Below are 27,450 nucleotides of genomic sequence, written 5' to 3'. Positions count from 1 at the left end.
GCAACGCGCCTTGGCAATTATGTTTCTGACGGAGAAATTTCGACCTTTGCGATGAAGGCTACGAAGTTATGCTGCGCATCCCAGACACCAAAGGCCTGTCCAACATGGGTGCGGAAGGTGATGTGGGTGGAAAGAAAAATTCCGATGCAGTTGCGATCCCTTGAAGATAGATAGCATCGATATTGACATGGAGATGGTGCTTGTATGGGATTGCGTCCGGAAAGGGAAGGAGGGACCTGGTCGTCGATCAAACGGGAAAACGAAATATAGGATGAGGAGTTCGCGCAGCCCAGCACCGACGTCCCTACAACACCATCCACATGATCCACGTTCCTAACACAACATGCTGCCATCCCGGATTCTCAATCCTCCGGCCTTCACTAGACTCAGCCTGCGCCATCTGCACGGACGCGCTCGCCGTCCACCACATCCCCGTCGAAGTTGCTGACGCCTTTGTCGCAGAACTGCTGCCATCCTCTGCACTTGCCGATGGCGACGCTGTGGTTCCTTCTCCGTCGTTGATGACAATACTCTCCCAATCGCCGGTCTGGTCGCCATAACTATAGCTGCTGCCAGGGTTGTAGTTAACAACTTCGACCTTCTCGAGATACATCGTAAACGGTCCGTCGCTATAGTCGGTTTCTCCTCTAGCCCACTCGATTGTACCTTCGTCGTTGCTGGAGTCACCACCGGCCCAGATACCTATGCGGATGTTCATCGGCGTTTGGGGGTAATTCTTCCCGCCAAGAGCGTCGTCGTAATTCAAGGTGCGAATGGCGGTGCCGTCGATATACCATGTTGTGGCGTTCTTCGTCCACACCACGGTATAATTGTGCGTCGTACTCTGGGTATCGGAAATGGACGACATCTGGGCCCTGTCGTAACTGGTCGTATTGCCTTTGCCGAAATAGTTGGTCTGCACTTCGTCTGCGCTCCCCCCGAGCCACTCCCAGTCGATCTCGTCTAGGTCGTCCGATTCCAAGATCGCGCAACTGACGATGCCAGTTCCCGGAGCGGCGCGCATTAGGACTGATACCTGGCCGAAGAAGATGTACCAATTGGTCTGAATAGTGGGGGCGTCGCCGGACTCCGTGATCGTAAACTCAGCCCCGTTGCTACCATAGGTGATGCTGCCCGCGGTGACGTTCCAGTTGTCGCTATCTTCGCCTTGTGTGAAGTCATGAGTGTAGGTACTAGAGGACAATGCCGTATCATCGGCGCATGCTGTCAGGTGTCAACCCAAATCGTGGATGTTGAGGGGAACGAACATACTTTTCTCGGTGGGATTACACGAGGTAGATGTTTGAGCGGCTGCGTAGGCTCCGAAGAGCAAGAGCACTCTGGCCAAATTATTTGAGATCATGATTAGGGATTAAATCGATCGAGCAACAAGAGAAGGGACGAAGAGGAAGAAGAAGGAAAATATCGCCGCAAGCTAACTCGATAGTTTTGAAAAGTTAACAGAAATAGCAACGAACGAAAGACCACAATCGAACAATGCTGCATCGAGGATAGTTCCGCGCTCAGGGAGCTCCAGTTTTACTGAACGCGTTGCTCTACTTACGCAACCCCAGCCCCTCGGGGACGGAAATGCTCCATGCTGCTGGACACAGCGCAATCAGAAGGCAAGGCCACATAGCGATATGGCACTCAGCGGAGCGTGTTTGTCTATTCAAACGTGCCCTTTTGAAGGGAGTTCTACGTCGTGAAGTGTATGCTCGAAGGGATGGAAGTAGGTGAGGTTGGGTGGCGATAGGGGTCGGCCCGTGCGCGTTGGCTCAGGGCTGACGACGCTTGCCCCACTCAGGTTGTCACAGACCGTCCTGCTCAGCTTCGCAAACCTCAAGAACGATCATTTCTGATTATCACCGATAGGAGAGCCTGTCTGAAACTTATGCTTTAATGTTAAAGGACAAGAGATAAAGCGAAGCGAAGTGAAGGACATCAGGCTGTGCTATCCACGAGCGAGTGATCCACAATACACTTTCCCGCTGGCGAGATTTCAGATGCAATTCCCATGGAAGCTAAATGAGAGGACGAGACTAGTGACCTCTACCGGGAGAGCGAGGAGACGCGTATGGAGGTAATTCCGGAGGAAGACTCGTCGACCCTTGAGTACTCGGCGAGAAGTAGCGTAGGCATGTTTGCGGTACAGAGAGGCAACTGTAGACGCTTTTTTTAACATGCGGCACGGCTCTACTTCAAAAACTCAGCCCCTCTTCTCCCCATACTTCCATCATCCGCTACGGCCCGGTCTCTAGCTTTCATACGAGCCTCCAGCTGATCCCGTCTCCTCATTTCAGACTGGATGAACGCTTCTCTCGCGTCCTTCGCCCTCGCCCTCTCCTCCTCAACCCCTTCGCACGATCTGGGTCGCACCACATCCTCCACCCCATCCCACCACCTCGTAAAAATGTCCGCCCATCTCTCAACGTAGCATTTAATCACCGCTTCTTTCAGCCATTCTGGATATTTGAGCGGATTATCCACGAAATCGCGGAAAACCGCCCAGCTGACGAGCCCGAAGGGTGTAGAAACTCGCGGCTTATCGTTTTCGACAGGCTCAACGGTAACAATGCTGTTTCGGCTGAAACTGTCATTACTATGTTTCATGTATTGCAAGCCATCTAGCGCACCGGATTGCGCCATGAGCGACCACATCTGCTCTTCGGCATTTGGAAATGCAGGTACAACCGTGCTGCCTCCCTTGTCCAAGGAGATCCGGATTTGTCGCGTCCAGGGCGCTTTCAGCATCGGCAGCGCAATGAAGCGCCAGGTGCCCGTGCATCGGCCCCTCATATTCATGCTGAAATCGCACGGGTCGCTGACTTTAAGATGGACCAAGAGCACAGGTGTAGAGCCGAGGCCCCAGTGTCGCGAGCTGCAGAACTGTGGCGAAATATCGCAGTCCGCATATCTGAGAAGCGGTTTTGTGGTTCCGAATGCCATGGTCTGGTATCCGAATGCATTGTGCCAGCGTTCCGAGATGCGATTAAAAGCCGTATTGTACATGTCGCATATATACGGTGGATCGGCACAGGTTGGCTTCCTGTACCGGTGGGTGAAAACCGTCGGATCCTGCTCTTCCTCGCGCGACTTCTCCCTAGCCGTTCCCCCAAGATATATCCAGTATTCCGGGCCCTTCCGTACAAAAGATCCCGTACCGTCACGGTTCAGGCCCAGCCATTCGCTGTATACCCTCGTGTGGCCGGCATTCCAGGCATGTAAGGGGGGGACATCGTGAATGAGAGGCTGGATTCTTCGCCGCGGTCTGCTCCCAACTGCGAGGCGCGAGGCGACCTTTTCTTGCTGGTTGGCGTCTCGCATTGCGCGTTGGTAGTCGGTTTCGAGCCAGTAGGCGCGACGCATCGGGAGCACATGGTGGAAGAGAACGATGTAAGCGAGGAAAGAGAAGACGGCGCAGCAGAGGAAAGTGGAAATGCTGAGGAAGTAGAGATAGGTGCGACGCGAAAATACACGCCGTAGAAAGGTTAATTGCGGCATGGCGACACCTGAACTACTCCCATCGGCGTTGGTCCCCTTTCCATCTTATCATGTTTTCCCTTCCGGTGAACGAGAAATTGGTGGCGCTTTTAGCGGTTGGCGCAGCCGCATCGCTTAAGGGGACAGGGGAATCCTTCTACAAAATGTGGTAGACGGCTAAATGCGATCTCGAAACATCGTATACAGTAGTTAGGAGTCGAGGAGGTGTGGTGAGTATCCTCAAAGCGGGGAAATAGCATCTGATAGGCGCTAATGCCGCTCCGTCTGCACCCTGTTCCCCAAAAGCCGTTTATAAACCCTCGACTTACCCAAGATTTCATCTCTCCACCTCTCTTCCAATCTCTCGATGGACAAGTAGCTGGGCAGAGAACGGTCACGGCGGGGTTCTCTAAAGCGTGGCCGACCGCTTCCATAGCGGAGCGTTGGTCCGAAAGCTCAACCCTTAAAATATGTCTTCGCAAGCGTACAACCTCCATCACTAGATTGCCATCTCTCGCGTTAAAAGAGGTCAAATACCAAGTTCTCTTTCTCCTGAAAAGTCCACCGCTAAAATTCACGATGCTCGTATGGATGCCTGAGGACTAAGGCGTTGTTTCTTCGTATAACATGTTCCTCCTCCTCAAAAAGCCATCATATCCACCAGGCAGTATCCACCCAAACTCTCTATCCACACTCAAAGTATGGGGTAGCAAAGACCCAACGAGCAGAGCCTCATGGCAGTGGGACCAAAGTCGCTTCGCCACACTGATATGTCCCGGTTTTCCCCTGCAAGCTGAAAAACGTCCGCATCCAAGGCTTCATGTCCGCCACTGGCGACAAGATCTAGTTCGTTCCCGTTACAATCGCAAGATACGTCGAGGTGTGGACTGGACCGAAGGCAACGAGCAGCAGGTGATGCTTCTCCAGCCAGGGGAAGGATTATGCTCCAAGCCCAGAAGAAGCAATACAAAAGACAACTCTCGAACAAGCAGGCTGTGGTGCGGACCAGGAGGCATACGAAATCTGGTCATATGGGCTAAAGAGATACATCGACGAGGGAGCAGTTCGCGGGAAAAGAAATAATGTCTTCCCACTTATTTGTGAGACATGTGCAGACGAGAAACTTCGAGAACGTTAAGCAATGACCGCAAAGATTGGCCACCAGAACAAACGTCTTTACCGAGAAAGCTAGTGGTAATGAAGTAGTGGCCAAAATTAACCCTCAGACCAGACCATACAAACCAAGAGACCAAAAACTGGGTCAACATGCTCGTCATGCGAGAACGCTTCTAGAACCACAAGCCCACCGAGCGAACTTCGATGCCCGTGAGAAACTCAGAAGAAACGCTAGTACCGAAAGGACAGTCTGTAAGATGTATGATACTCGTCCCGACTAGAACGCTTACTTGCCGTATGGCTGAACACAAACAGGTCTCAAGGATGTGCCGTATGTAGGATAGAGCCGAAAACCAAATCGATAGGAAACAAGCTGTGTGGAGCGGAATTAGGATTCGAGAGGGATGCAAAGAAGTAGGATGTCGGGGAATGAAAATCTACCGACTCACAGATTCATGGCTACGCCCTGTCCCAGGACGAACAAAAAGCTGCGCCGAACTTCTTATGCGCGGATCACGTTGCGTGGCGCACCCCATTAGACACATGTTTGGATCTCGTCGTAGGACCAAAAGCCTGCTTGACCAAAGCGCATGTCCAACGAGACATCGCCGTCGCCCATCAATGTTAGCCTCTGCAGCTCCTCTCCTGGCCTTCCCCAGTCAGCAAACATCATCGGCCACTGAAACTATTATCCAGTAGCTCGACCAAGGTACTCGCAATCTCGTAGAACATGACGGCTAGCTAACGGCGCTGAAGACCCAGAGAATCGCCAGCGCAATGAGCAAGCCCACAAAGAGGAAGCGGGCCAGCTAGAAGGGCAGCCGCTCCAGGTACGTCTCTCAGTCAAAGGCTTCATCGGCGGGATCGAGAAAGAGGTGGACGAGGAGGAATTGCAGGTTGCGGATTGCTCGTGGGGACTGAGTGGGGGTACGGCGCGTCTTTGGTAAGTGTTGGATTTCGCATTGTGTTTCGTGGACTTGGAGTGCGTCGGTCGGGATTGAAAGACCGGGGAGTGGTGCGGGTCCTGCTGCGGCGTGATGGTACCTTAAGAATGAAAACGTTAGCATGAGCAAGGAAACTTGATCAAAAATCCCCACCTTTAGATCATACTGAATGTCTCCACTGGAGAAAACAGAGTAACAGCGTTGCCTCGCCTCTCATGCTTCTAAGACACATGCTAACGGAATCCGCCACGTGCGCTTCGCACGTTGAGACTAGAGTCCGAAGCAAATAACGCGAAGCGCACGCTGTGAATCAGACTGCCCGTCAAGCACGCGAGACATTCACATACCTGCTCCTTCAAAACCTTCCGCCAGCTTGCCCAAAAACCCCGACTTTCCCTTAGAGTCTCCAGACACACATCCTCATTGGAGATACGATGTCCCCAAACGGGCCGAAGTACCTGCTACTCCTCACACTTCCCAACCCGCGCTGCCACTACCACCCAGAGATCGACTGTTCACGCCGCTGCTCGACCCTCTCCGAAGCGAACGCCCTCTGCACCGAAACCGTCCACCAGATCACTAGAAGTGGTAGATTTCGTGCTAGTAGCTTGACGCACAACTCTTACGATCTCGATGGCTTAACCCACTGGATCATCTCGTGGCCAAACGGCTATATCCGCGTATCCGTAGTCAAAATGCCACATCATGGCCACAGTGGTGAGGTCGAAGCGCCTGTAGGAGAGCAAGGAGAAGGATATGTGGTGCTGACGCTTAAACAAACGAGATATGATACTGGAAGAGAGAACGAGTGCCATGTCCTCGGCTGCTATTCGGACTACGCGAGCGCGCGGAAGGACATGGAGTCGGAGGGCCTAGAGTACTACGAGGCGATGAAGAACGAGGGAGAATATCATTGCGCGAATCTGGATACGCATGGACTTGGGCGTCGTGGATGCGTAGTTTGGAAAACGGGTCCAAGGCAACTGGCTCATTTCGATGTTGTGGAGGTGGGTGGTGGCATCATAGACCCGTTCGCGGACGGAGAGGATCCACACGCGTACCTTTCCGGAAGTGACGATGAGCAGATGGCGGACTCCGATGGCGGGGTCGAGGAAAGCGATTCAGATTCCGCAGCAACACAAGACTCCAACTTGCTAGAGGATGATCGGTCTCGTACCCCCGCTCGTCACACATGCCACACTAGCGGTCTCAAACCGCCAAGCACCATTCCATCGACCGTCTACGTCGTCCTCGCAACATACTCCTCGGCCCCACTCCTCCCACAGACCTGTGCATGCGTTTTCTATCCCGACACCCGCTCTGCAAACCGCTTCTGCACCACCAGGGCCACGGAAATTGGGTCCAGCCGCTTGGGCGAAGGTAGTGGCGCCCATCCAGTCTACTCACACGAAGATGGCGTGGACTCCTATTCCATCTCCAGCAGGCAATATCTGGACAGTGTGTTTGTCCGTCCAATACCGAGAGGAAACGCAGAAAGGATCTGGGACCCGTATAACGTACTTTACGTGGTATTCGAAGAGACTGAGGTGCACCAAGCGCAGCAGGGAGAAGAGGTACAGGAAGAGAAAAGAATTATGGACTTGGGCTGGTACACACGAAAGGACGACACAGAGAGGATTGTGGAGAGGGAAAGAGCCGCCATGGAAGAGATAGTGCGGATTGGTGAGTTATACCATGTGCCGAGGTTTTCGCCAGAGTGCTATGGGGGTAATCACTCGGCCGACTGCGAGGTTTGGGACATGAGCGAGGAGAAAAGACGGTATGTTTGCTTCGATATTTGGGAAGTGAGAAGAGGGGACGAGTTCGCGGAGGAAGGGCTAAGCCCAGGGCATGAACCAGTTCCTCCTCTAGAGCCGGAAGGTATTGATCTTAGCTGGGGCCATAGTGTTGGAGCGGTAGCAGGAGACAGTTCTTCAGATGGCCTGGACAAGCTCTTGGATGACGCTCAGGCTCTGGGTCATTTGTAGAAATGCGCGTGGAGGGCTGCGGGGAACGATACTGATAGCCAATCAGCCGAATCCTTCCGGCCTCGGATCGCATGGAGAGATGTAGACGGTAGGGTATATCGGAGCTCCATGCGTGGAGTCCAATAGTTTCTGAGCTTGCCTACCGTCCTAGCGTTGTTCTAGGAGGATACTTTGAACTGTTCTCATGACCTAGGGTTCAAACAGCCCCTTTGAGCACTCCATTTTCATGTGACTGGCGCTGGATGTGATTCACGGAAACGTTGGATCGACCGATCGGGAAAGCTGGCATTCCCTAGAACTCGAGGATATTGAAGCATGTTATAGACCGCCATGTATGGCGAAAGACGACAGAATGAGTACCATGGCATTGACCAATGCCCACACAAAGGGTATCCACGTCGACATCTTGAAATAACCCGCCTGATACACACCGCCCAACCTGCTTCTCGTTAGTCTCCTCTTCCTCTGGACTCGTTTCTTCCAGGGGCCTCGGACTTACAGCCCACCCACAATGCTCCCCGCAATAAATGCCTCTATGCCTGCAATGATGGCATACACAAGTGGTGTCATCCACATGATCTTCCAATTGCGCCGCTGCACGATGCACGCCCAAGCCGCGACGACCATGTGCACGGCGCCGATGCAGATCAGCGTCCATATCGTGGTGAAGCGCCAGATGTCGCCGGGGTGGTAGAGGTAGTAGGGTTTGGAGGCGCTAATAGGGAGCGGCCAGTAGAGGGAGGGGAAGTCGGGGGTAGTGTAGCCCAGAGGGGCGGCGCTGTCGACGCGCTGGATGAAGCTGGCCATTGTTAACGGAGGATAGGCGAAGGGGGTGAAGAAGATGGAGGGCGTACCTCATTTTGGCAGCATGATTTCTACGCCGACAGCTGCGTCTTCAACAATATGTCGTGGGATGCGCTGTGGGATGTGACGCCTGGGAGCGAGCGTGCGGAACGTGCATGTTCGTAGGGCTGAGCGAGTCCCGAGCTTTTTCCGACAGCCTCGGTTCAGCATCACGCGAAGGTCAACACCAGCCATCGCTCGAGCATTCAGACCTCGATGAGGACCATCAAATGACTGGATAGCACGCCAATCTGCCACAATGCCGGCTGATCGCCTTCTGTCGACTCTCTTGCGCTCTCTGCAGACGTACACAGATCAGCAAGACACGCCGCGGTGCGCATCGAGTCCAACATGCAACACTCAGCAAGCTAACAGCGCGCCAGGATCCTTGGAACCGCTTCGTCCCTTCTCACGACTCTCGGAAATCCTCACAACCTCAGCCTCCTAACCTCCCATCTCCTAACTGCGCCAGCGCTCTGGGACCGTCCCGACGGCGTGCGAACACCCCTCCGCCTGCTCTCCGTATTTCACACCGCCGTCACTACGGTAATAAACTACCACAATGACGTCCGTCATCACAAAGCTCCGAAGCTACTCCCCAGTCAGACGCCTACAGGTGGTGGCCTCCCGCTGGACGATTGGATACGCGCAGTAGTGGCTGGAGCAGACGACCGAAGCCAGCGATGGAAGCATCTAGTGGTGCTGGGCGGGCTGTTGATCGGCGTCGCCAGTCTTGAAGAGCAAGGAATGGACTTGTATTGGGCGTCTAGCATGAGGAAGAGAGTGGAAGCTGCGCTGGTCAAGGCGGCAAACCTGGCCCTCGTCCAAGTCCGAGAGCGATCCGAAGCAGACGGTCTGGGAGGACAGACGATTACGCTTGTGCTCAACCACGCTTTTGGCGGCCTTACGGGTGCGGAGAGGGCACAGATTGATTACGACCTGCTGTTGCCGGTGCTGATTGGCACAACGTATTTCTCGAACGAGGGATTCCAGTCGGCCTACTTTCTGGGCGGCTTGGATCTAGATATTAAAGTCAAGGCAAAGAAGCTCGATTGGGATGTGAGTTGTCTCGCAGCTCTATTCTGTGGGTCTCACTAACATCATCCAGGCCCGATCAAGTTCGTATCGGCAGGTTGAAGCCATCATGGCGAGACCACTGGTTTCCTCAATGGGGCCATTGTCGAGGTTTATCGCGCATTCAGTCGAAAACGTGAGGGACCCCTGGTTGATCCAGACCATGATGGACGACCTCGCAAGCTTTGCAAGAGCTCTCACTACTCAATGGAGGCAGATTAAGTTCTCCGAAATCGACCCGGCCGAAGAATCCGTCTATCTCGAAGAGGACGCACTTAACAGGACGCTTCCTCTACTTTGGAAGCTCTTGAAGACTGCCTTGTTCGCTACGACCATCGTTATAACAGGGGTATTTAGTCGGACTCTCGGCGATAAAGTCCTCGCCGGAGATGCCGTAGCACCGGTCCTGGCATCACAAGCGCTCAACACGCTCCGCCACCTGTACTTTATCACATCACGACTTGGACCAGCTTCCTTCTCCCAGCATACATTTGTCTACCTCACGGCCATCGATATCCTCTCCGCATACCCTATGCATGCTGATAAATTCCTCAAATCTATCGCACCACAACAACTCGGCCAGATACCACGACATCCGCTCGATCGCATACTGGATCTCTACTTCCTCAACACTGCCGAGCACTTTACGTTGGTGCTATCGCCTGCGACGAATGAGGATCTCCTCGTGGCATCTGCTGTTCCGTATCTCGCCGCTGGTGGAAATCACAACATGCTTCCCATCTTTGAGGCCGCACATAGTGTGATGCTAGCCGTGCTCTCCGCATCGCAATCGGCGGAGATCACTGCGAAACATCTCCCATTTTACATCGACGCACTGTTCAGCGTCTTCCCTCATAACCTATCACCACGGCAATTCCGACTCGCATTCAAGACCCTGATGCGGGTTACCGCACCTTCGTCAACACTCTCGGCATCCCACCCAGACCTTCCGGCGACGTTAATGGAGTTGGTATTCCACCGGGCGTTCAATGCACCTACCCAACCTCTACCTCCTGATGAAACGACGTTAGCGCTGCAAGGGTCCGACGCCCCACCGCCACCGCTCTCTGAACAAGCTGTCCTAGCTTTGACCCTAATCGATGCGTTACCATTCCTGCCAATTCTACTCTTGGAAGAGTGGATGCCGCTATGCGCGGAACTACTCAATCAAATTGATGATGATATCATGCGGGAAGCCGTCAAAGCAAGATATTGGGAAGTGCTTGTTAGCGGCGAAATGGATCCTGAACGCAGCGCATCAGCCGTTGCCTGGTGGGGCACGAGAGGCGGCAGAGAGCAGGTCCTGTTTGGGAGGGAAAGCGAAAGCGACGGGCTCAAGATGATGAGTGGAGCTTTGCCAACTGAGGGAGCGCCTCGTGAGAGCAAGTTGTAGGCTTCAGGATATTTCTACTTGGGCGACATCCACTCGGGCTAGACTACGCTCTCTGATGGCTACCTGTTGATTTGTTGCGCACTCGCTACCTCTCCTCAAGCCTGATCCTTGCCCGGGCTGCAGTTGCGAGCGGAAAGCAAACGCGCTGCATCTTACCGAGATTTCGGGCAAACGCTCAAAATCTCAGACAAACAACATAAATGACAGGCGGCCCTCCGTATCGACCTGTGCCCAAGAAGGGAACCACATCCCTATGGGCAATTCACCAAAGACCCCGCACTATGGATCGTTATCGTCCTGCTCACAGGCCCGAACCTTACGGCTACCGCCCTCGAACAAAGCAGCGCCAGGAACCTCACCCACGCCCATCACGACCCCGCTCCCGTTCGGATAGATATAAGGAGTATGACACCTATACCCCAGCCTGTCGGTCCCCGTCGCGTCCCCGTCTGTTCCCTCAATCGTCGCCTACCTATCCGGAGCCAACACCTGGATATACCGACTACGAGTTCGCATCTCAGCGTTTGCGACATCGAAACAAATCAATCGATGTCTCGCTACCAAAACATTTCGTTGCACCGATTACTTGCTTCTTCTGGCACCACTTCGGCCGCTGCAACAAGAGAGACGAGGATTGCGCGTACGCACACTGGGATACTGGATACCTTGCTGCAGCGCCTATCAATATCGTGAGCGCTACGGGTTCTGGTGGGTGCCTCCCCTCTCGTTCTATGCCAGGAGATCCCCCGTACAACCATGCGCAAGACCTGTGGATTGCTGACAAATCGTCGACAGAGAGCGTGGCGGGAACTAAAGCACGAGACCCTACAGTCCATACGTCCGGACCATCCTCGACAAATCTCACAGAGGGGACAGAGGTACTCCATGTCCGGCAGGAGCGGCTCCGGCTCAAGGAGAAAAGCTTCGAGAAGCGAGTAGAGGATCTAGAGAAGTCGGTTCGACTGAGGGAGCAGGAGGTGCAGAAAAGAGAGAAGAGAGTCGCCAGTATGGAAGCGGTGCAAAATGCAAAGGCTGGGTGTTCCAGCTGGGTGTGCGAGAAGTGCGGTCAGCAGGGTGAGTGGCCATAACTGCCTCGCTGTCAGGAACACCTTCAGCCTGGCAACTCGCATTTTCTAAGGTGTCCTCCGATTTTTGTGCTCCGGCTGATAGACTCGACTGCGTTAGGCTCCACTTGAGAAGGCATCGTTCACTTCCTCCGGGTGTTGACCCACATGTCCGCCCCTTTGGCGAACTGATTGCCAACCGTGGTCAACGCCCGAATCCTTCACATTATGTTTCCGTCTAGATACCCATGCGCAGACTATCCCAATATTCCATCACCTCAATCGTTCGTTCCACTTTCGCTTCTCGATAAGTGCATGTTCCTAAGACATCGATACATTCGTCGTCGCCAAAGCCTTAAACGTACACGTTCCACTTTAGCCTAGCCCTCAACACCAGCACATCTCGCGGTCTCGTGAATCCTTCTCAGCTTGTCGTTCGTGCGCTCTCCGCTTTCTTTCATCCACCGCGTCGGTATGCGATGATTAGTGCCAGTTGTCACCAAGTTACATCGGATGTTTCACGAGGCGTCAAAGGAATTCTCGCTTCTAGCTCGCTTCTAGAAAGTTGTTCCTACCGAAAACGGCAATCTAGATCTCTCGTCGGAGAGACACGATGAGATCGAACGCGATGGAGATGGTACGATCGCTGCCGACCCCGTCGTGTGCGTATGAGACACGATGGCATGACGCCTCCAGTCGCCACTAGTATATTTACTGACTTCCTCTGCTAAGTCCTGCATCATATTCATGTATACGTCCTTCGCCGCACTCCAGAATCAAGAGCCGGAATCTGGCAAAGATAGCGAAATCGAGCAGCTGGTCTTCACGTTCATCGCGTCTTAGGAAGAGCCTCAGCGATGAGTACGCTAGGCAAAGTCCGCATTGGATACAAAGCTCCCGAATTCCACTGCGACGCCGTCATCAAGGGCACAATCGAGGGTATGCTCGGCCATCCCTCCACTTTTCATAACGCTATTGACATATCCACAGAAGTGTCCCTCAGCACCTACATCAACGAGAACAAACCCTCCTGGCTGATCCTTCTCTTCATACCGGCGGCCTTCTCCTTCGTCTGCCCGACCGAAGTGCTCGCCTTCCAAAACTGCCTTGACGAATTTCGAGACCGCAACTGCGACGTCGTTTTCGTGTCTGTGGATACGAAGCACAGCTTGTGGCACTGGCAGAACGTGCCCAGACAGTATGGCGGGCTGGGCCAGATCGATATCGCGCTACTAAGCGATGCGAATCATAAGATGAGTAGGGATTATGGGGTGCTGATTGAGGAGGAGGGTGTTTGTTTGCGGGGCATGTTTATTCTGGACGAGGAGGCGGTTGTGCAGCAGGTTAGTCCCTTTCCGCAGTGCTTCACATTCATCACCAGTGCTAGCCGGTGGGCTGATGAAAGACAGATTACCCTAAACAACTTGACAGTGGGCCGCTCAGTCCTCGAAGCCCTCCGCCTGCTGGAAGCTTTCCAAGCCGTTGCAAAACACGGTGTCCTCTGCCCCGTCGACTGGAAGCCGTCAAACAACGCAATGGAAACCATCAACACTATTTCCAACACGCTGACCGAGTCCTACGACGAGCGGCTCGCCAACCTGCAGAAAGAGTTCGGCGACACCGTCGTCGTCACCGACCTCGACGCCAAGCACAAGAGCGAAGGCGAAGATAAGGCGAAGACCAACTCGCGGCAATCCAGCAGCCAAAGCAACAGCAGTACCGGCGGTGGGGGCAGCGCGCAATACAACGGCCGTGCGAGATCGCAGTCTCACTCTACGGACAACACCCCAAGGTTTTCTTCCAACGACTGTCTACCTCGTCGGTCCTTCTCCTCCGCTCGTCCAGCACACTCTATCCACTCCAAATCCGCTCCGCAAAGCTTGAACACGACGCCCACACCCACGCCCAGTAGCGCCAGACCCCCGACACTAAGGAAAGAGCATTCCCAGCCGAGCACAGCTCGCCATTCAAGAGGTACCTACGTCCCCCCAAACCTTCCTTACCCCTTCCTCCTTACCACCCGCTGATCCAACAGACTAATCCCCCTCTCCCACAGGCCACTCTTCCGCGCCCTCCGCGCCCGCTGCCCGCCCCCAAGCCGCCCAGCGCACCAGCTCGAGCCAAAACCACCTACTCAGCCTCTCCAAGCACAACACCTACGAATCCAGCCGCGGCTCCCACGTAATCCTCGAGTTCGCAGACCCCACGTCCTCGCCGCAGGCCCAGGCTTCTTCTGCAAACGCTACACCGCAGTCAGCCTACCCGCACGGCCATCCCTCGCCCAACTACACGCACTCGCGTTCACACTCCAGCGCCGCCTCGTCGCCGACGTCGAGCCGGAGCGCGGGAGCGAATGCGGCTGGTAGTGGAGCGGCGGAGAAGACGAGGCTGCAGATGACGTTTGAGGCGATTAAGAAGATGAGCGGGGGGCTGAGCAGTCCGAAGAATAGCGGCACGGGTGGGGAGGGCAGCAAGGAGGATGGTAAGACGTCGGGGTATTTTGATGTTGTCGTTGAGGAGAGCGGTGGGAGTTAGTTGATGGGGAGTGGAGTGGAGCAGTGGTGGGCAACTTAACTTTTCATGCAGTTGTCGTTCGTCTGTTTACAGTCGTTCTGTTCGTTCCTATGTTCCCCACCCACCGGCGGAGATAGAGTAGCTTTGTTTCAGGTGTCGTCTCGTTTGAGTTAGTCTGATCTCGTTTCTAGTTTCCCGCAAGAAGCGCGTGAAGAGGGTTGTAAAGTATGAGGGATATTTCGGATTCAGCTTTGTTTCTATGCCGCAGAACGTCAATATATACATATCGCTGCGTAACTGCTCTAAGCTATTGCGCCATCCCCTCCATAAAGTGCTGGCTCAGCACGCAAGCCTAGGCGGGCCTGCGGTACCCTAGCTCTTTTCCACTGTCACCAGCCCTCGAGCCTGAAATATGTGAGAGACACAGCCCATGCGGACCGCGCCCGCCTCTCTAGACGCATCAGGGCCAGTTCTCCCTGGCAGATTCGCTCTCCATACCAGATTCCGCCCTACGAGCCCATATGTATCTTAAACCTCTGCTTGACCGGCTTCCTGCACATCGGGCACTTGCTCGGGCTTACCGGCAAATGACTATGCCTCACCGGCACCACCACGTCCGCGCACCACTGGCACATGACCATATGTCCACACGGCAGCACCGCGATATCCGCAATCTGGCAATAGCACACCTGGCAGCTCAGATTCTTCGTCATTTGCTCGTCGGTCATCGGTGCCGGGCGGTCAGGCTGGTTGTCGAGCGTCATGAGTGGTGCCGGGTGGCGGCGTGCGTGTATGGCATGCCGGGCATTGGCGACGGCTTCCGAGGCCATGCGTAGGCGGGTGAGGTCGGACGTGATCTGCTCAAGGGAGGTGCGGAGATCGTTGGTAGAGGTTGAGGCGGAAGAGGTGGTTGTTAGCGACGCCGAGGGTGGTGCATTCGTAGGCAGATTGACGAAAGATTCGAAAGTGCGAGGAGTGGTAGGCTCCGTGGCGGAGTCTTCGCTCCTTCGGTTCATGGAAGCAGGGGTATAGCTCCTAACGTTGCCGCTCTCCTGCTCTTGTATGAAAGCGTCTCGAGAATCGTCCATGACGCCCCAGAGTACTTGCTCTTCTATCTCGCGTCGGTCTCTGCCTGAGAGGCCTTCGACAGAGGGAGCGGTCGTGTCTCCAGACGCTCGTCGCTCTTCGGCTTGTTCATAGCGTCCCCAGGCCCGATCGTACATTGTCGAGAGAGGCGACTCGTAGTCGTCCCGTTGGACGTCTTCTCGGGTGCCGAATATGCGGGCGATGCGATCCATTGCGCGGTGCAGGTGGACTTCGGTCCGGGTGAGAGGCCGCGAGAGGCCAGTTGCGTCGCGGGGCATGTCCGACTCTTGATGCTCCGTGTCTGCTGTTTCCTCGTCTGAAGCGTCCTCGAGCAAACTATCAAGAGCCTCCTCAAGGCTCTGCTGTGGCTCTTCCGCCCTCTCTTCCTCGGACGATAACCGCCTCCGTCGGAACCGGTTCTGTGGTCGGAACTCGTCGTTCTCAATCCCCGCGCGCAACTGATTCAGCGTCCGCGGCAGGAATCCCGGGCTGACCTCTCTGAACGGCTCTCCTAGAACTGCAATGCGAGACTCTGTCCCATCGGCGTGCTTCACAATCCGGTAGCCCTGGTGGAACTCAAACCAGCGCTCGAGGAACTCGGTCTGGTCGGGAATGAGTGGAATCTGCGTCTGCGAGGCTTCCAGCGGGGGGTCGGTCGCTGCGAGGCGGTTGTTCCAGAACTCTGGTTTGCGTGCATCAGCATGGCTCAATGTTTGCACATTGTTTGGTACAGTGCTATTGTTGACGGGAGGGGTATCGGAGCAAACTCACCCTTGCAGGGCGGGCAATAGCTCTGCCAGCGTGTTCCGCGCTGGACGAAGCCCACGCCGTCGACGTAGACCGAGTATGTGCGCGAGTGAGGGCGTTCATCGGCGCATGCGCAGCAGTTCGGCGTCGAAGTGAGGCGGCACGACGTCGCGAGCTTGTGCGGGCAGTGCGTATCCAACCGCGGATAACCGGCTGTTAAAGTACCCATTGGGACGGGAAATCGATGGTGAAGCTAGACTGGGCAGAAACAGGCGGATTAGGGGCAGGTGAGGGGCTATTTGGATGCTCTTAAGCTTATCTCGTGGGTGGCGGACTTAACGGTGTTGATGTTGATATGCCCCTCTTCGGCGCCATTCACCGGAAGTGAGCACGGCCCCCAGTTTGGCCCAAGCTTCTGGTCTAGCCACTCAGGCACGACGCAGCCTAACGTCACTCGCTCAGTCACCGTGTGCTCGTAGACTCACAGCTATGAATATGATTCAGCGCACCTATAAAGGATACCTGGAGGCGGAAGCCCACTTCAACCAACTTCTCTCTACAACAATCCTCTTTGGAAAGAACACCTTCACCTGATTCTTCGAAGCGGGCAAACCACCGCGAAACCACTTACGAACGTGCAAAATACCCTAGCCAAAATGTCTACTACCACAGAGACTCGGAAGCAGTTCATCTTGTCGGGCTGCCGAGGTCGGCAACTCGCACCACCATGCAAAGTCCTCCTTCCATGGAACCTGGACAGCCAGGATCTAGTCAGTTTCCCAGCGTTCAACGAATGGCTCTCGAAGCTGCTGGACAACCTCAAGCTGCAGGAAGACCCAGCCCACACCTTCCACAGTAATGCGTACAAGCTCCGCGAAATCGACGTCCAGGCAGTCGACTGGTTCGGCAAGATCGATCCCAAGACCGGGAAGAGTGGCAAACTAGGCTTCATCAAGATGCAGGTCAAGGTCGAGAGCGGGCCCAACGAGGGCGAGACCGATGAAATGGAGCTCAGAAAGCCCAGACAGTCTCTACCAGGCGCTGTCTTTCTTCGGGGAGGAAGCGTCGGGATGCTAGTGAGTCATTCATTTCATGCAGCTGCGTTTGCCGAGGCGGTACGTACTTACCACGCCCAGATCATCCTCCAACCCAACGACGTCCCCAAGGACTCAGAGAAGGACAAATTCGCCCTCCTCACCATCCAGCCCCGCATAGCCGCCGCGTCGCTCGCCTTCGCAGAGATCCCCGCCGGCATGCTCGAGGGCCACTCGTTCACCGGCACCGCGGCGAAAGAGATCAAAGAGGAGACCACGCTTGTCGTCAAACCCGACGACCTGTTCGCCCTCTCCGAGAACGTGGTTACCCAGTCCACGATCACGCCGTGGAAGAGGAACACGTCACCGCAGCACAGCCATGCACGAGAAAATCTCCACAACGCAATGTACCCCAGCATGGGCGCTTGCGACGAGTTTCTCCCCCTGTACCTGTGTCAGAAGAGGGTGCCGAGAGGGAAGTTGCAGGCGCTCCAGGGTAGAGCGACCGGCCTGCGGGACGAGGGCGAGATGATTACGCTCAAGCTGGTCCCGCTTGACGAGCTGTGCGTCCATGGTGGGCGCGATGGGAAAGCGCTGTCGGCTTATGCGTTTTACCAGTACCATCGGAGCAAGAACCCGGAGGCCTTGCTGGACAAAGTCACTGAGGATGGTCTTGAGGAGCTTAAATAGACAAGTCTGAAATAGACGGAGGAATATACCTCTTTCTCTCTTCAGCTCCTAACATATTTACGATACCTTTCATTTCTGTTGACTTGCTCTCCCTACACATCTTAAGACTTTGTGGTTCTCTACTTTTCAGCATTTTCGGAAGCCATCTCCTCCTTGAGTCACCAACCCGCCGGATGCCCTGCACCATAGAGCGTAACTTCCATGCACGACACGAGTCTGCGTGGCTACAGTACTAATCAAGGATGCTGGCGCAATGTATGACACGACTAGCTCTATCTCCCCTACTTCTTCCAGTACTGCATAAAATCATGGGCCCAGTCAATCACGCCTGCCAGCCGATCCCCCATACTCTCCTCAATCAGCTTCTCAAACTCCCTCCCCGCCTCTGCTTCGCCCTTGCCCAGCCACATCCTCTGCTCAACCTTCCTCACTGAACCCTCCCTCTCGACTTTAATATCCGGTATATTCGCCTCCTTCATAAGAGCAAACAGATTCAGCAACAGATTCGCGCTCTTCCTGAGCGTGCTCCAGGCGGTGAATGAGTATTGCTTGAAGGAGAGATAGTTAGGGTGGTCGGCGCCGCCCATGCCTTCGATCATCTCGCGGCAGAGTTTCATCTGCGGGGCGTAGGGTTTCGGATCCCTGCCGAGGATGTAGCCGAAGTCGACGTGGAAGAAGGCGCCGGAAGGTGAGATGAGGAGGTTGTCGAGATGCCGGTCACCGACGCCGAGGAGGTAGGTTATTACACAGTAGCCGGCGCAGGACTTGATGTACGTGTCCATTGCTTCTTTCCTGACGCCCAAGGGTGCCGTGTCGTCTGGGTTATTGGCGCGAAGATAGGCGAGGAGACTGCCTTTGTGTTTCTGCACTGCAGCAGCGAGGGACATGGATGGGATGAATTGGAAGGCGCCTGCCGAGGTGGAGGTAGCGAGGATGCGGTAGGGTGTAAGTTTGAGGTCGAGGTTTTCTTTCTTCAGTAGCTGGTCCATGAGCGTGATGATTTGGATGACGAGCTGGTCCTGGCGGAGGTCGTCGCCCGTTTTGAAGATGATGGGGTACTTCGTGTTAAACGTGGTCTTGAAGTTCAGGACCATGGGGAGGAGAGAGGATTTCAGAACCGTGCAGTCGTCGGGATAGACACCATTGACCATAATGGCTGGGTCGAGTGGCAAGGGTAAGGGGTCGAAGCTGACGAGGTCGTTTCGCGGATCTCCAAGCGCTTTCTTCAGACGAGCGATCTTGGCTGGTCGATCGCCGCCGCCAAAACGGACCTCTTTCGATATTCTGGCGAGCACGGTGAGTAGCTCGCCCTGGCGCTTGAACATTTTCCGTGTCTCTTCTCCTTGATGAGTCTTTTCCAGCTCGACCATGAAGTCGTATTCGACCTTTGAGAAGAGAGCGCGATGCTCAGGCGCTTGGTCACTGCTAAGGTCGCTGATCTCGACCATTAGGTACCAGTGGAGGAAGTTGCCCAAGGTGAAGCTGTTGGCCGCCCGCGTGACCAGAAAGCGTGCGAGCGAGGAGTCGTCGCCTTCGCCATCGGCTTCGTATTTCAGGGCTTGTACGAGCTGCAGAAGATATAGTTGGAGTTCTTCATCGTCGGCCTTCTTAAGGCGCTCGACGGCATAGCTGCGTACGACGGGGTGGTCAAATTGCGGGCCTAGGAGCTCGAGCGCGTCGTCGACATCAACTTCGGCCCACTTCTCAAGGAGAGGCGCTGCTTGCCGTGCTTCTCGCTCATTCTTCCAATTCACGCATTTGACGAACTTGGTAAGCGCACGCTTGTCCCTGAGGAGGTAGTATCGGAACTTCCAGATTTCGTCGCGCTCGTGCGACGTTATCTCCTCGAGTGGGCCTTTGGCCATAAGCAAGTTCAGCTTATCCCTGACGTGCACGTTCGGTTTTCTATCGCGGTCTAGCGAGTCGGTCTGCTGGCTGCGCATCAACTCGCGGTGCTTGTCTTCTGCTGGATTGACCCTTCTGCCGATTTCTGGGTCGTAAATGCGGATGAGGCGACCTGCATCCGCGTCTCCGTATCCGTTTCCAATTCCAGGGCCAAAGGATACCTCTGGTGGTGGCCGTAACCGTATATCGGATTCTGTGGGAAGCTTGATGTCTGATACCGGAGGCGGAGGATACTCCACGTCCGTAAACACTATGGAGTGATCAAAGCGGGGTAGCTCGATGTCGAGGTAGAATAGCTCCTCGTCTGAGTTATGGGCAGTCTCGCCATTCGTGCCGTTGGACTGGACCCTGTTACGACGGTTCAAAGCGGTAGCTTCTGCCTTGAGAGCCTCGTTGCGGATCTTCATCATCTTCTTGAACACCAGGGCATCCAGCCACTGGTTCTGGGGTATGTCGCCCATTTCCTGTTTCTTCAGGAGCTCCTCTAGCCTCTGCATCTCTGCTATCTGCTCATTCACTGTATCCTCTTGCACGGCATCCTTCCTGCTTTTCCGCGCCGGTGGTATTACCCACGGCGTCGTGGTATTGGATAGGCCATCCGCTGCCTTGAAGCGGTGCAGCCGACACCGCTGCCTTCCCTTCTGCAGTGTGTTGTCTTTGTCGAATAGAGGTATCGTGGTGCCTCCAAAGGGTATCGCATGTAGGTTGGAATCTTTATCCTCGGCCGGCGACAAGTCCCACACGGTTATGGAGAGCTGGGCGGAGGCTGGGAGGTTCGCGTAGGTGACGGGAAGAGACAGCCATTCATTCCATATGCGCGCGTTCTTGAAGGACTTGTAGGCGGTCTGGACGGGCACGGTGAGGGGCTTGCTGTCGGCCCATATCTGAGCCGTCACATAGAGCTCGGAGTGCGGGCTGCACGCTTGTCAGCTTTCATCTGGAGAAGCTATACGAGGCGAACCTGATATTCGAGGCTCGGTGCCTAAGATCAGGTCTCTTCAACAGCTCCGAATAGGGCACAGGCTTCTGGTGTCCATCAAGGCGATCTCTATGCGGGACTCAGCATGCTTCAGCGCGCATATTGGGGGCAGCTCACATTCGGACATGGACCGTGAGCTCGTTCAGGTCGGAGGAGGTAGCAAAGTGGAAGGCTTCCATCTCGAGCGGAAAGGCGGATGTTTGCTATCGCATGCCATCGGAGTGCGTCATATAGAGAGGCGAAGGTGAAGGTGAAGGTGAAGGTGAAGGTGAAGGTGAAGGTAGGCGCCGTTGGTGAGAGAGTGTAGCAACTCGCCGGGAGAGATGAGAGAGCCCTGCGACTAGTTATTTGAATGAGCAGTGGCCGGCAGCATATTCATCAACAAAGCACCAGAGCTATGAGAGAGGTGAATGTCACGCAGCGTTCGCTTGTGAGAACGACGCGGGAGAACGGTGGCACGTGTGGGGCGTCTCGACGAAAATCGCGCTAGCGTAGCGGCTCCTGCTGCGCCGCGTCGAGTGCTCGCGCCCGTCGCCTCGTCAACACCAGCGACCGCCCCTTCTCCCGCCACTCGTCCTGTCTCTCCGATGCAGCAGCATGGCGCGTCTCAATACCCACCCCTCCGCAACCCCGCAATACAGTCGCTCGGCCACCGTGGATTCACTCTACGCGGACCCCCCGCCCGGCGCGCGTCTCAATGCAGGCAGCGCAGCACGACAGTCCTCATATTCCGTCATGAGCCCCGCGCAGTCCATGAACTCGGATAAGGAGAACGAAATCCCGGAATCGCGCCAAATGACGCCCCGTCCGACAAGTAAAGGCAGGAGAATGGCTGGTGGGCGCCCACAGCGTCTGCCTACCCCTGTGTCGGGCTCGTCTTCGTCATCAGGGAACGCGAACAAGCGCCGCCGGACCGGCGACTACAGCATGGGCGAGTCAGACATCTACGAAGACGGGGACGATGGTGATGGCCCGCAGACGTACGAGGACGAGGAGGAACAAGATGAGCAAGGCCTGCCGACCCCCAATGACGACGAAGAGGACGAAGAGGAGGGAGGGTCGCGATACTACAACCCGCACCAGGATCCCGAAAAGCGCCGAATATTGCGCGCTAGCATTCGCAATCACCATCGCGAGATGGAAGGTGAGGGACGGACCGCAATTGCACCAGGCAAGGCTGACAATTCTAGACAACCGCGACGACCTGATCCGGCCGGAGAGCGGCGCCTTAGCGGATGCTATCGTACGTCAGAACCACTTGATGAGCAAGGTTCGGCAGACTGGCGATGCCACTTTGGATTCGCGCGTCCTGGTACTGGCGAGCGATTACGCAGCCAAGAAGCTGAATGCCAGTCTGCATGGAAACGTTGGTGTCGGTGTCGACGTTGATCAATTTGTATCGCGGTGTATCTTCTTCATGAAGGAGGGCAGACCAGCGGGTTCGAAAGAAGTTGCCTCCACGCAGGCACCCCGCCGGCGACAGCCGGTGCCCGAAGACGAAGAAGACGAGGAAAATAACGGGGAGGGTCTGGATTGGGCCCTTCTGGGAAGATATGCTTGTTTTCCGAACAACAAGCGGCCCCCCGTATCGAGCTTCCTTCTAGGGCCGCTCTCCGTTCAGAAGCGCGCCCGATTGCAGACCCGCCGTGCAAGAGCCCAGCGACAACCGCTGGGACCGGCTACGCGCCCCCAAGAACTCAGACACGAGGACATAATTCAATCCGAAAACTCCAACCTGACGAACCTTGTAAAGGGCATCAAGACGCGACTGCAACAGCACATCAACGACGGCGAGGTCCAAATCGAAGAAGAGCTTAAAGCGTACCCAAACTATGACGATGAGGACGTCAGCGCGGCCTGCAAACGCTACCGCGTCTACCAGACGCCTGAGGGCGAAGCGGCGGTCTCCTTGTTTGACTTCGCCATCAATCCCCGTTCATTCGGGCAGACCGTGGAGAATCTCTTCTACATTAGCTTCCTCATCCGTGAAGGGGCTGCCAAGGTTTTGACCGACGCAGATGAACTCCCGCTGTTGGGTGAGTGTTTTTTGCCATGTCTTCCAGATCTGTTGCTGACTCTTCCAGTGCCCGAGGAGCCGCGGAATCTTCAACAGCAACGAGAACTGCACGTTGAGAAACATCAGGCAATTTTTAGCCTTGATTGGCCGACCTGGAAGACTTTGATTAAAGCCTTCGACATCAAGGTGCCGCTTATTCCTCACCGTGTCCCAGACGAAACCAACGTCACCGCCGGAGGCTGGTACGGCTAGAGCACCGCTCTCCAGCTCATTGATGCCATCCATTCTCGGTCACCCATTCTTGCGCTAGTAAGAAGCGGTTTTGTACGACAACACGTATCGTGGACGATGTGCCGGCACGGGCATCCTTCCTAGCATATATCTTTACTAATCTTAATGGCGTTCGGATCTGGTATAGCGTTGAGGGAAAAGCGGCGGTAATTTTGCGCTCATCACTTTTTCGCACACGAGTTATTTTGCGCTTCTCCAAGACTTTCAGCATGGTTTATCTAGAATTCGATACCCCGGACCTCTCTCGTCATTTGGTAGCAGTATCCTGCCTCTCCGCCTATAAGAACCAATGGGCAACAGTATGTCAATAAAGTCGAGGCATATCTACGCCATAAACTTTCTTTCCTTCCAGGCTTACCTTTTAGTTCGTTGCAGTGCTTACTATGTGCACCCGTACTTCGCTTCCCTATTCGGTCAATGCGCAGATATGTTGTTTGGCTTAGCACGCTCACATAAATCGTTACTAGCGCTGTAAGGCGCTCAAGTCGACGAATATTCGACGAAGTGAATTGTTAGAACCTAGGCTTTTTTCTCGTTTCTCGTTCGTACATCTCATAATTCCGCTGATTGGTCGATATCACCGGGAATACGATGTTGCATGTCTGCCCAGACCGGACCTCAGTTGAGCGCTAAGGATCTCATGTGCTGTACCATTACGCACTACAACCTACAAGACATCGATCGCGAGTCTTGCGTCAGCACTGTTTGTTTCGCGTTCTTATACTCCGGAAGGAAGATTAGGAATCCGCGTGTATCGTGGCGCAGGACGCTGTGCCATAAGCTCTACAATCCCACCAGAATTTGTTTTTCTTACAACCCAACACTCGCTCAACACAGTTGCGGTCTTCATTCATCGACTTTTACTACTAGGGCCATACTTACGAGAAAAGAAACCTTCAAACTATGGACGTTGGTATCGTCGGGGCTGGTATCGCCGGTCTCGCTGCCGCCATCGGCCTACGCCGGGCAGGTCACAATGTCGAGATCTTCGAGAAGAGCAACTTCAAACGGGAAATCGGCGCAGCTATTCTTCTCACACCGAACGGGAACCGTGTGATCCGACGGTGGGGCTTTGACTTCCACAAAGCGCGTCCGGTGGACTTTAAGCAGTTTCGGTAGTATTGCTTCCATGCGTTATACGCCTCTCGCTCACTAACGATTAAACTAGCTTCGTGAGAGTAGAAACACTTCAAATTGCGCTGCGAACGAGTTTCGAGGACGTGGAAGAGAGGTTCGGGGAGCGCATGTGCGCTTATCATCGGGTGGACCTGCATTCAGGGTTGAGAGAAGTGGCAGAGAAGGTTGGCGTGAAGATCAGGCTCGGTGCCGAGGTTGTAGAAGTTTGGCCAGAGGAAGGGGAGGTGGAGCTTCGAGGTGGGGAGAAGGTGAAGAAGGATTTTTGGGTGTTGGCGGATGGATGTCATGTGAGCTCCCGCTGCTCGGAAAGGCTATGCATTTAGTCTTCCCAACGAACGGACGGCTAACTCCCACAGACCGGGTTCGTCTCCAAGATTGCACAGGAACACATTCCCTCGGTCAAGATCGGGAAGAGCGTGTACAGATGGCTCGCCCCCTTCGATAAGGTGATCGAGCACCCCGGTGCCGCTATACTGTGGAACAACGAAGGCGCGGGCTTCTGCACCTTTTTCAATGAAAAGGGCGTCACAATGGTGACATACCCCTGCCGAGGAGGCGAGCTTCTCAACTGTGCCGTCTTCCACGACACGCGGCCCGAAGAGCGCGACAAGGAGGACTGGGATAGCGATACCACGCATGAGAAAGTGTTGGAGGCTATGGAGGGGTTTCACGAGGCGGTGAGGAATATACCTATGTAAGTTTGTCTCGTCACTTGGAGGTTCGGATGTGTATAGTTTAGGAGAGCGATAAAAGGGATCAAAACCAACGCGAAGACAGGACGGCGGATCAGATGAAGGTGTACACGGTTACGCAGCGACCGCCTTCCACGAGAATCTACCGAGGCAAGATGCTCTGCATAGGCGATGCAACGCACCACATGCTGCCCACGCACGCGCAAGGCGCCTGCTCCGCGCTCGAAGATGCCGGCGCCCTAGAAATCCTCTTCGCCGCGTCCAACTTCACCTATTCCCCCGCCAATCTCGAGAAGCGCTTGAATCTCTACCAGCAGCTCCGCCTCCCCCGCTCCGCAACCACGCAGATCCTGTCCTCGACCAACCCGCGCTTCACCATGGAAGGCCTGGCCAAGAAAACAGACGAGATTCGCAAGTTCTATCAGGGCGAGTTGGTGGACTGGCCCATGGGTGTGACGAGCTGGAGCGAGCCGATTAGAGATTTCTTCTATGGGTATGATGTTTTTAAGGAGGCGGAGAAGGCAATGGAGTATGCCGAGGTGGGAGCGTTGCCACAGGGGTGGAAGTGGTTTGGGGATGTGAAGGAACGGGGGAGGATGGAGTGGGCGATGAAAACGTAGGTTTGTAGAGGGGATAGAGCGACGCGTTGTTCCTGATGAATATATTGCTCATTCTGCACTGGTTGTATGCCTCATAAAGTTTTCCTCACATTGCGCTCACCTGTGACGCTTGTCAACACGGCTTTTCTCTCCTCGGGAGAGGACTCTGTTGGCTTTGGGAATCGGGCCCACGTGTGTTAGTGCTTTCTTTTGACTTTGAGCTCACACAAAAGGAACATGATGCGGCTGATATCTGCAGTGCTGAGGCCGCCCGTTGGTGGGCATGTGGACCGAACAACTGTGTTGTTACGTCTAACTTGGGGCGGAGGGTGCAGAGCAGGGTGCAGAGCAGGGTTCAGCACGAGAGAAACTCGGAGAATGTGCCCGGGCATAAGTGTGTCCTCGCCTTATACTCTCATGCCCGCTTTTCCCCATTGGTCTGGTGCCTGAATCAGTGGTCCCACAGCCTCAATGTGGCGGCGTGAACGTTATTGGTTCAGGAATGCGTGTCGGACAAGGCGATGCCTAAGCTGCAAGCTCGCCCGGGCGTCTATTTTGACTTGGCCCTGATGGTAAGGATATAGCTAGAGGCTTATATGCGGGATGCAGCCGCACGGTTTGATTGGTGCCGGGGCGGCCGACCGAGAGGCAATTGAGGCAGAAGGCTTGTAAAATCCTCATCCCGCCTACACTGTACCCTGCTCGCAGAAAAGCACCAGTGGGCACGCAGAATGTTGCAGGGGTAGCTTATACAAAACGCGGCAAGGGTGGCTTACTGCGTACAGAAAAATACGGCCCACCAAAAGAAGAGAGGAGTTCCCGACGTCGTGTAGAGATCGCTATGCTTCTCCGGCACCAGCGTGAGCCCTCAGCCGTAGATTCTTAGCCAGAGGAGAATCTGGGGGTATCTATGACGAGGAATACTTTGTTTAGGACTTGTAGAAAGACATGCTGTTTGCCAATGCCCTGTCTGAAGTTGATAGGACTTGTTGTGGGTCTTCTCACGGAGATACCCGGGCCTTGCGGCGGCGCCTGCATAAAACGCAACGCCCGCAAAATATCCGGCAGCGGATGGGGTGGTTCGCGTGGCTTCTGGCGGGCTAGGGGCTTTCAAGAGCTTCAAGGGCCCTAACCAGGCGATAGGGTTCGTCCGAGCGTTTTGGGGATCTGGATCGGGATGGGAAATGAAGAGCAAAAGAGTAGGCAGGCCAGTCATGCGCAGCCGATGAGCGCCTGCATCAGACGCAAAGATTGCGGGCATCAAATGGAGCGCCTGCATATGAGGATTCTTCTCCCATTGGGCACCGCCTCGACGCCACCAAAAGTCGTATGCTCGCTTACCCGCCTTAGTCGCAGCTCGGTATCTTAACATAGACTGGACGAAACATGGTGTGCGTAACCCGACCTTAGTACGCCATCTCAGCGCATCACTACCCGATAACCATCGTGCATACAGCTGGCGGCGTCTGAATTTGCCGTCATCAGATGGCTCTGCAAGGCGAGTGTGAGCATTTACCTTCCCTTTCAGACGAGGTTTGCACTACTCGCGCCAATCAAATAGCTGTGAATTTCCGCTTCGCTGCATATACCGCGTGTACGCCGTCGAGAGCGTTCGTGACTTCATATCGCTGCATCCTACTCATCCCAACCGACTGACCGGTCGTCTTTGACTATCTAGAGCACTGCAAGATGGTTCGAATGGCGTTTTGCCTTTTCCTGCCCCTGCAGGGAGAGGCGTCCTTCTCTGTCGCAATGTCTCGTTATAAAGCTGTCCCCTTTGCTCGCCTGAAGGGATGAGCTGTCTATCATCATTCTGCCTTTCAAACCAGCTTCCTGCACTCCTCTCATTGCTCG

The 27,450-nt window shown here is 54.9% G+C and overlaps 13 protein-coding genes across 13 annotated transcripts; 8 read left to right on the top strand and 5 right to left on the bottom strand.

Moving 5' to 3' along the window:
• Window positions 1-304: 304 nt before the first annotated feature.
• Window positions 305-1,363, bottom strand: BU26DRAFT_428873 (glycoside hydrolase family 16 protein; the record flags this gene model as incomplete). The annotated part of the gene is made up of 2 exons (XM_033823806.1): window positions 305-1,224; window positions 1,273-1,363. The coding sequence occupies 2 exons, from the start codon at window positions 1,361-1,363 to the stop codon at window positions 305-307; spliced, it is 1,011 nt and encodes a 336-aa protein (XP_033683269.1).
• A 479-nt stretch (window positions 1,364-1,842) lies between these two features.
• On the bottom strand, window positions 1,843-3,522 carry BU26DRAFT_519987 (uncharacterized protein). Its single transcript, XM_033829196.1, has one exon. It carries the CDS (start codon window positions 3,502-3,504, stop codon window positions 2,197-2,199), a length of 1,308 nt encoding a protein of 435 aa, XP_033683268.1. The 5' UTR covers window positions 3,505-3,522; the 3' UTR covers window positions 1,843-2,196.
• Window positions 3,523-4,769: 1,247 nt separating this feature from the next.
• On the top strand, window positions 4,770-5,392 carry BU26DRAFT_330227 (uncharacterized protein). The gene is made up of 3 exons (XM_033822177.1): window positions 4,770-4,858; window positions 4,915-5,308; window positions 5,356-5,392. Exon 2 carries the CDS (start codon window positions 5,029-5,031, stop codon window positions 5,296-5,298), a length of 270 nt encoding a protein of 89 aa, XP_033683267.1. The 5' UTR covers window positions 4,770-4,858; window positions 4,915-5,028; the 3' UTR covers window positions 5,299-5,308; window positions 5,356-5,392.
• Window positions 5,393-5,977: 585 nt separating this feature from the next.
• BU26DRAFT_565666 (uncharacterized protein) lies at window positions 5,978-7,531 on the top strand (the record flags this gene model as incomplete). Its single annotated transcript, XM_033833419.1, has 1 exon — window positions 5,978-7,531. One exon carries the CDS (start codon window positions 5,978-5,980, stop codon window positions 7,529-7,531), a length of 1,554 nt encoding a protein of 517 aa, XP_033683266.1.
• A 165-nt stretch (window positions 7,532-7,696) lies between these two features.
• On the bottom strand, window positions 7,697-8,464 carry BU26DRAFT_330232 (uncharacterized protein). Its single transcript, XM_033822178.1, has 3 exons — window positions 8,386-8,464; window positions 8,031-8,330; window positions 7,697-7,970 (listed from the first exon to the last, which is right to left on the bottom strand). Exons 1-3 carry the CDS (start codon window positions 8,388-8,390, stop codon window positions 7,850-7,852), a joined length of 426 nt encoding a protein of 141 aa, XP_033683265.1. The 5' UTR covers window positions 8,391-8,464; the 3' UTR covers window positions 7,697-7,849.
• A 115-nt stretch (window positions 8,465-8,579) lies between these two features.
• Window positions 8,580-10,941, top strand: BU26DRAFT_330169 (uncharacterized protein). The gene is made up of 3 exons (XM_033822175.1): window positions 8,580-8,707; window positions 8,758-9,433; window positions 9,483-10,941. The coding sequence occupies exons 1-3, from the start codon at window positions 8,634-8,636 to the stop codon at window positions 10,839-10,841; spliced, it is 2,109 nt and encodes a 702-aa protein (XP_033683264.1). The 5' UTR covers window positions 8,580-8,633; the 3' UTR covers window positions 10,842-10,941.
• Window positions 10,942-11,122: 181 nt separating this feature from the next.
• On the top strand, window positions 11,123-11,929 carry BU26DRAFT_605758 (uncharacterized protein; the record flags this gene model as incomplete). Its single annotated transcript, XM_033835617.1, has 1 exon — window positions 11,123-11,929. The coding sequence occupies one exon, from the start codon at window positions 11,123-11,125 to the stop codon at window positions 11,927-11,929; it is 807 nt and encodes a 268-aa protein (XP_033683263.1).
• A 597-nt stretch (window positions 11,930-12,526) lies between these two features.
• On the top strand, window positions 12,527-14,236 carry BU26DRAFT_330196 (thioredoxin-like protein). Its single transcript, XM_033822176.1, has 4 exons — window positions 12,527-12,844; window positions 12,896-13,248; window positions 13,315-13,879; window positions 13,941-14,236. The coding sequence occupies exons 1-4, from the start codon at window positions 12,763-12,765 to the stop codon at window positions 13,943-13,945; spliced, it is 1,005 nt and encodes a 334-aa protein (XP_033683262.1). The 5' UTR covers window positions 12,527-12,762; the 3' UTR covers window positions 13,946-14,236.
• A 423-nt stretch (window positions 14,237-14,659) lies between these two features.
• BU26DRAFT_458465 (uncharacterized protein) lies at window positions 14,660-16,578 on the bottom strand. The gene is made up of 2 exons (XM_033824980.1): window positions 16,277-16,578; window positions 14,660-16,187 (listed from the first exon to the last, which is right to left on the bottom strand). Exons 1-2 carry the CDS (start codon window positions 16,479-16,481, stop codon window positions 14,929-14,931), a joined length of 1,464 nt encoding a protein of 487 aa, XP_033683261.1. The 5' UTR covers window positions 16,482-16,578; the 3' UTR covers window positions 14,660-14,928.
• Window positions 16,579-16,797: 219 nt separating this feature from the next.
• On the top strand, window positions 16,798-18,087 carry BU26DRAFT_605755 (uncharacterized protein). Its single transcript, XM_033835616.1, has 2 exons — window positions 16,798-17,328; window positions 17,389-18,087. Exons 1-2 carry the CDS (start codon window positions 16,909-16,911, stop codon window positions 17,974-17,976), a joined length of 1,008 nt encoding a protein of 335 aa, XP_033683260.1. The 5' UTR covers window positions 16,798-16,908; the 3' UTR covers window positions 17,977-18,087.
• On the bottom strand, window positions 18,019-21,281 carry BU26DRAFT_605754 (phosphatidylinositol 3-kinase). Its single transcript, XM_033835615.1, has 3 exons — window positions 20,978-21,281; window positions 20,843-20,929; window positions 18,019-20,796 (listed from the first exon to the last, which is right to left on the bottom strand). Exons 1-3 carry the CDS (start codon window positions 21,037-21,039, stop codon window positions 18,258-18,260), a joined length of 2,688 nt encoding a protein of 895 aa, XP_033683259.1. The 5' UTR covers window positions 21,040-21,281; the 3' UTR covers window positions 18,019-18,257.
• Window positions 21,282-21,411: 130 nt separating this feature from the next.
• Window positions 21,412-23,486, top strand: BU26DRAFT_485806 (Nse4-domain-containing protein). The gene is made up of 3 exons (XM_033825897.1): window positions 21,412-22,004; window positions 22,051-22,896; window positions 22,945-23,486. The coding sequence occupies exons 1-3, from the start codon at window positions 21,458-21,460 to the stop codon at window positions 23,127-23,129; spliced, it is 1,578 nt and encodes a 525-aa protein (XP_033683258.1). The 5' UTR covers window positions 21,412-21,457; the 3' UTR covers window positions 23,130-23,486.
• A 342-nt stretch (window positions 23,487-23,828) lies between these two features.
• On the top strand, window positions 23,829-25,654 carry BU26DRAFT_605752 (FAD/NAD(P)-binding domain-containing protein). The gene is made up of 4 exons (XM_033835614.1): window positions 23,829-24,283; window positions 24,337-24,592; window positions 24,662-24,999; window positions 25,083-25,654. Exons 1-4 carry the CDS (start codon window positions 24,072-24,074, stop codon window positions 25,615-25,617), a joined length of 1,341 nt encoding a protein of 446 aa, XP_033683257.1. The 5' UTR covers window positions 23,829-24,071; the 3' UTR covers window positions 25,618-25,654.
• The last annotated feature ends 1,796 nt before the right edge of the window (window positions 25,655-27,450 follow it).

The sequence above is a fragment of the Trematosphaeria pertusa genome (genome assembly GCF_010094035.1).
Source record: "Trematosphaeria pertusa strain CBS 122368 unplaced genomic scaffold BU26scaffold_8, whole genome shotgun sequence".
Lineage (NCBI taxonomy): Eukaryota > Fungi > Ascomycota > Dothideomycetes > Pleosporales > Trematosphaeriaceae > Trematosphaeria > Trematosphaeria pertusa.
The sequence above is the reverse complement of the archived record's forward strand: the minus strand, read 5'-3'. Positions and strand labels throughout refer to the sequence as shown.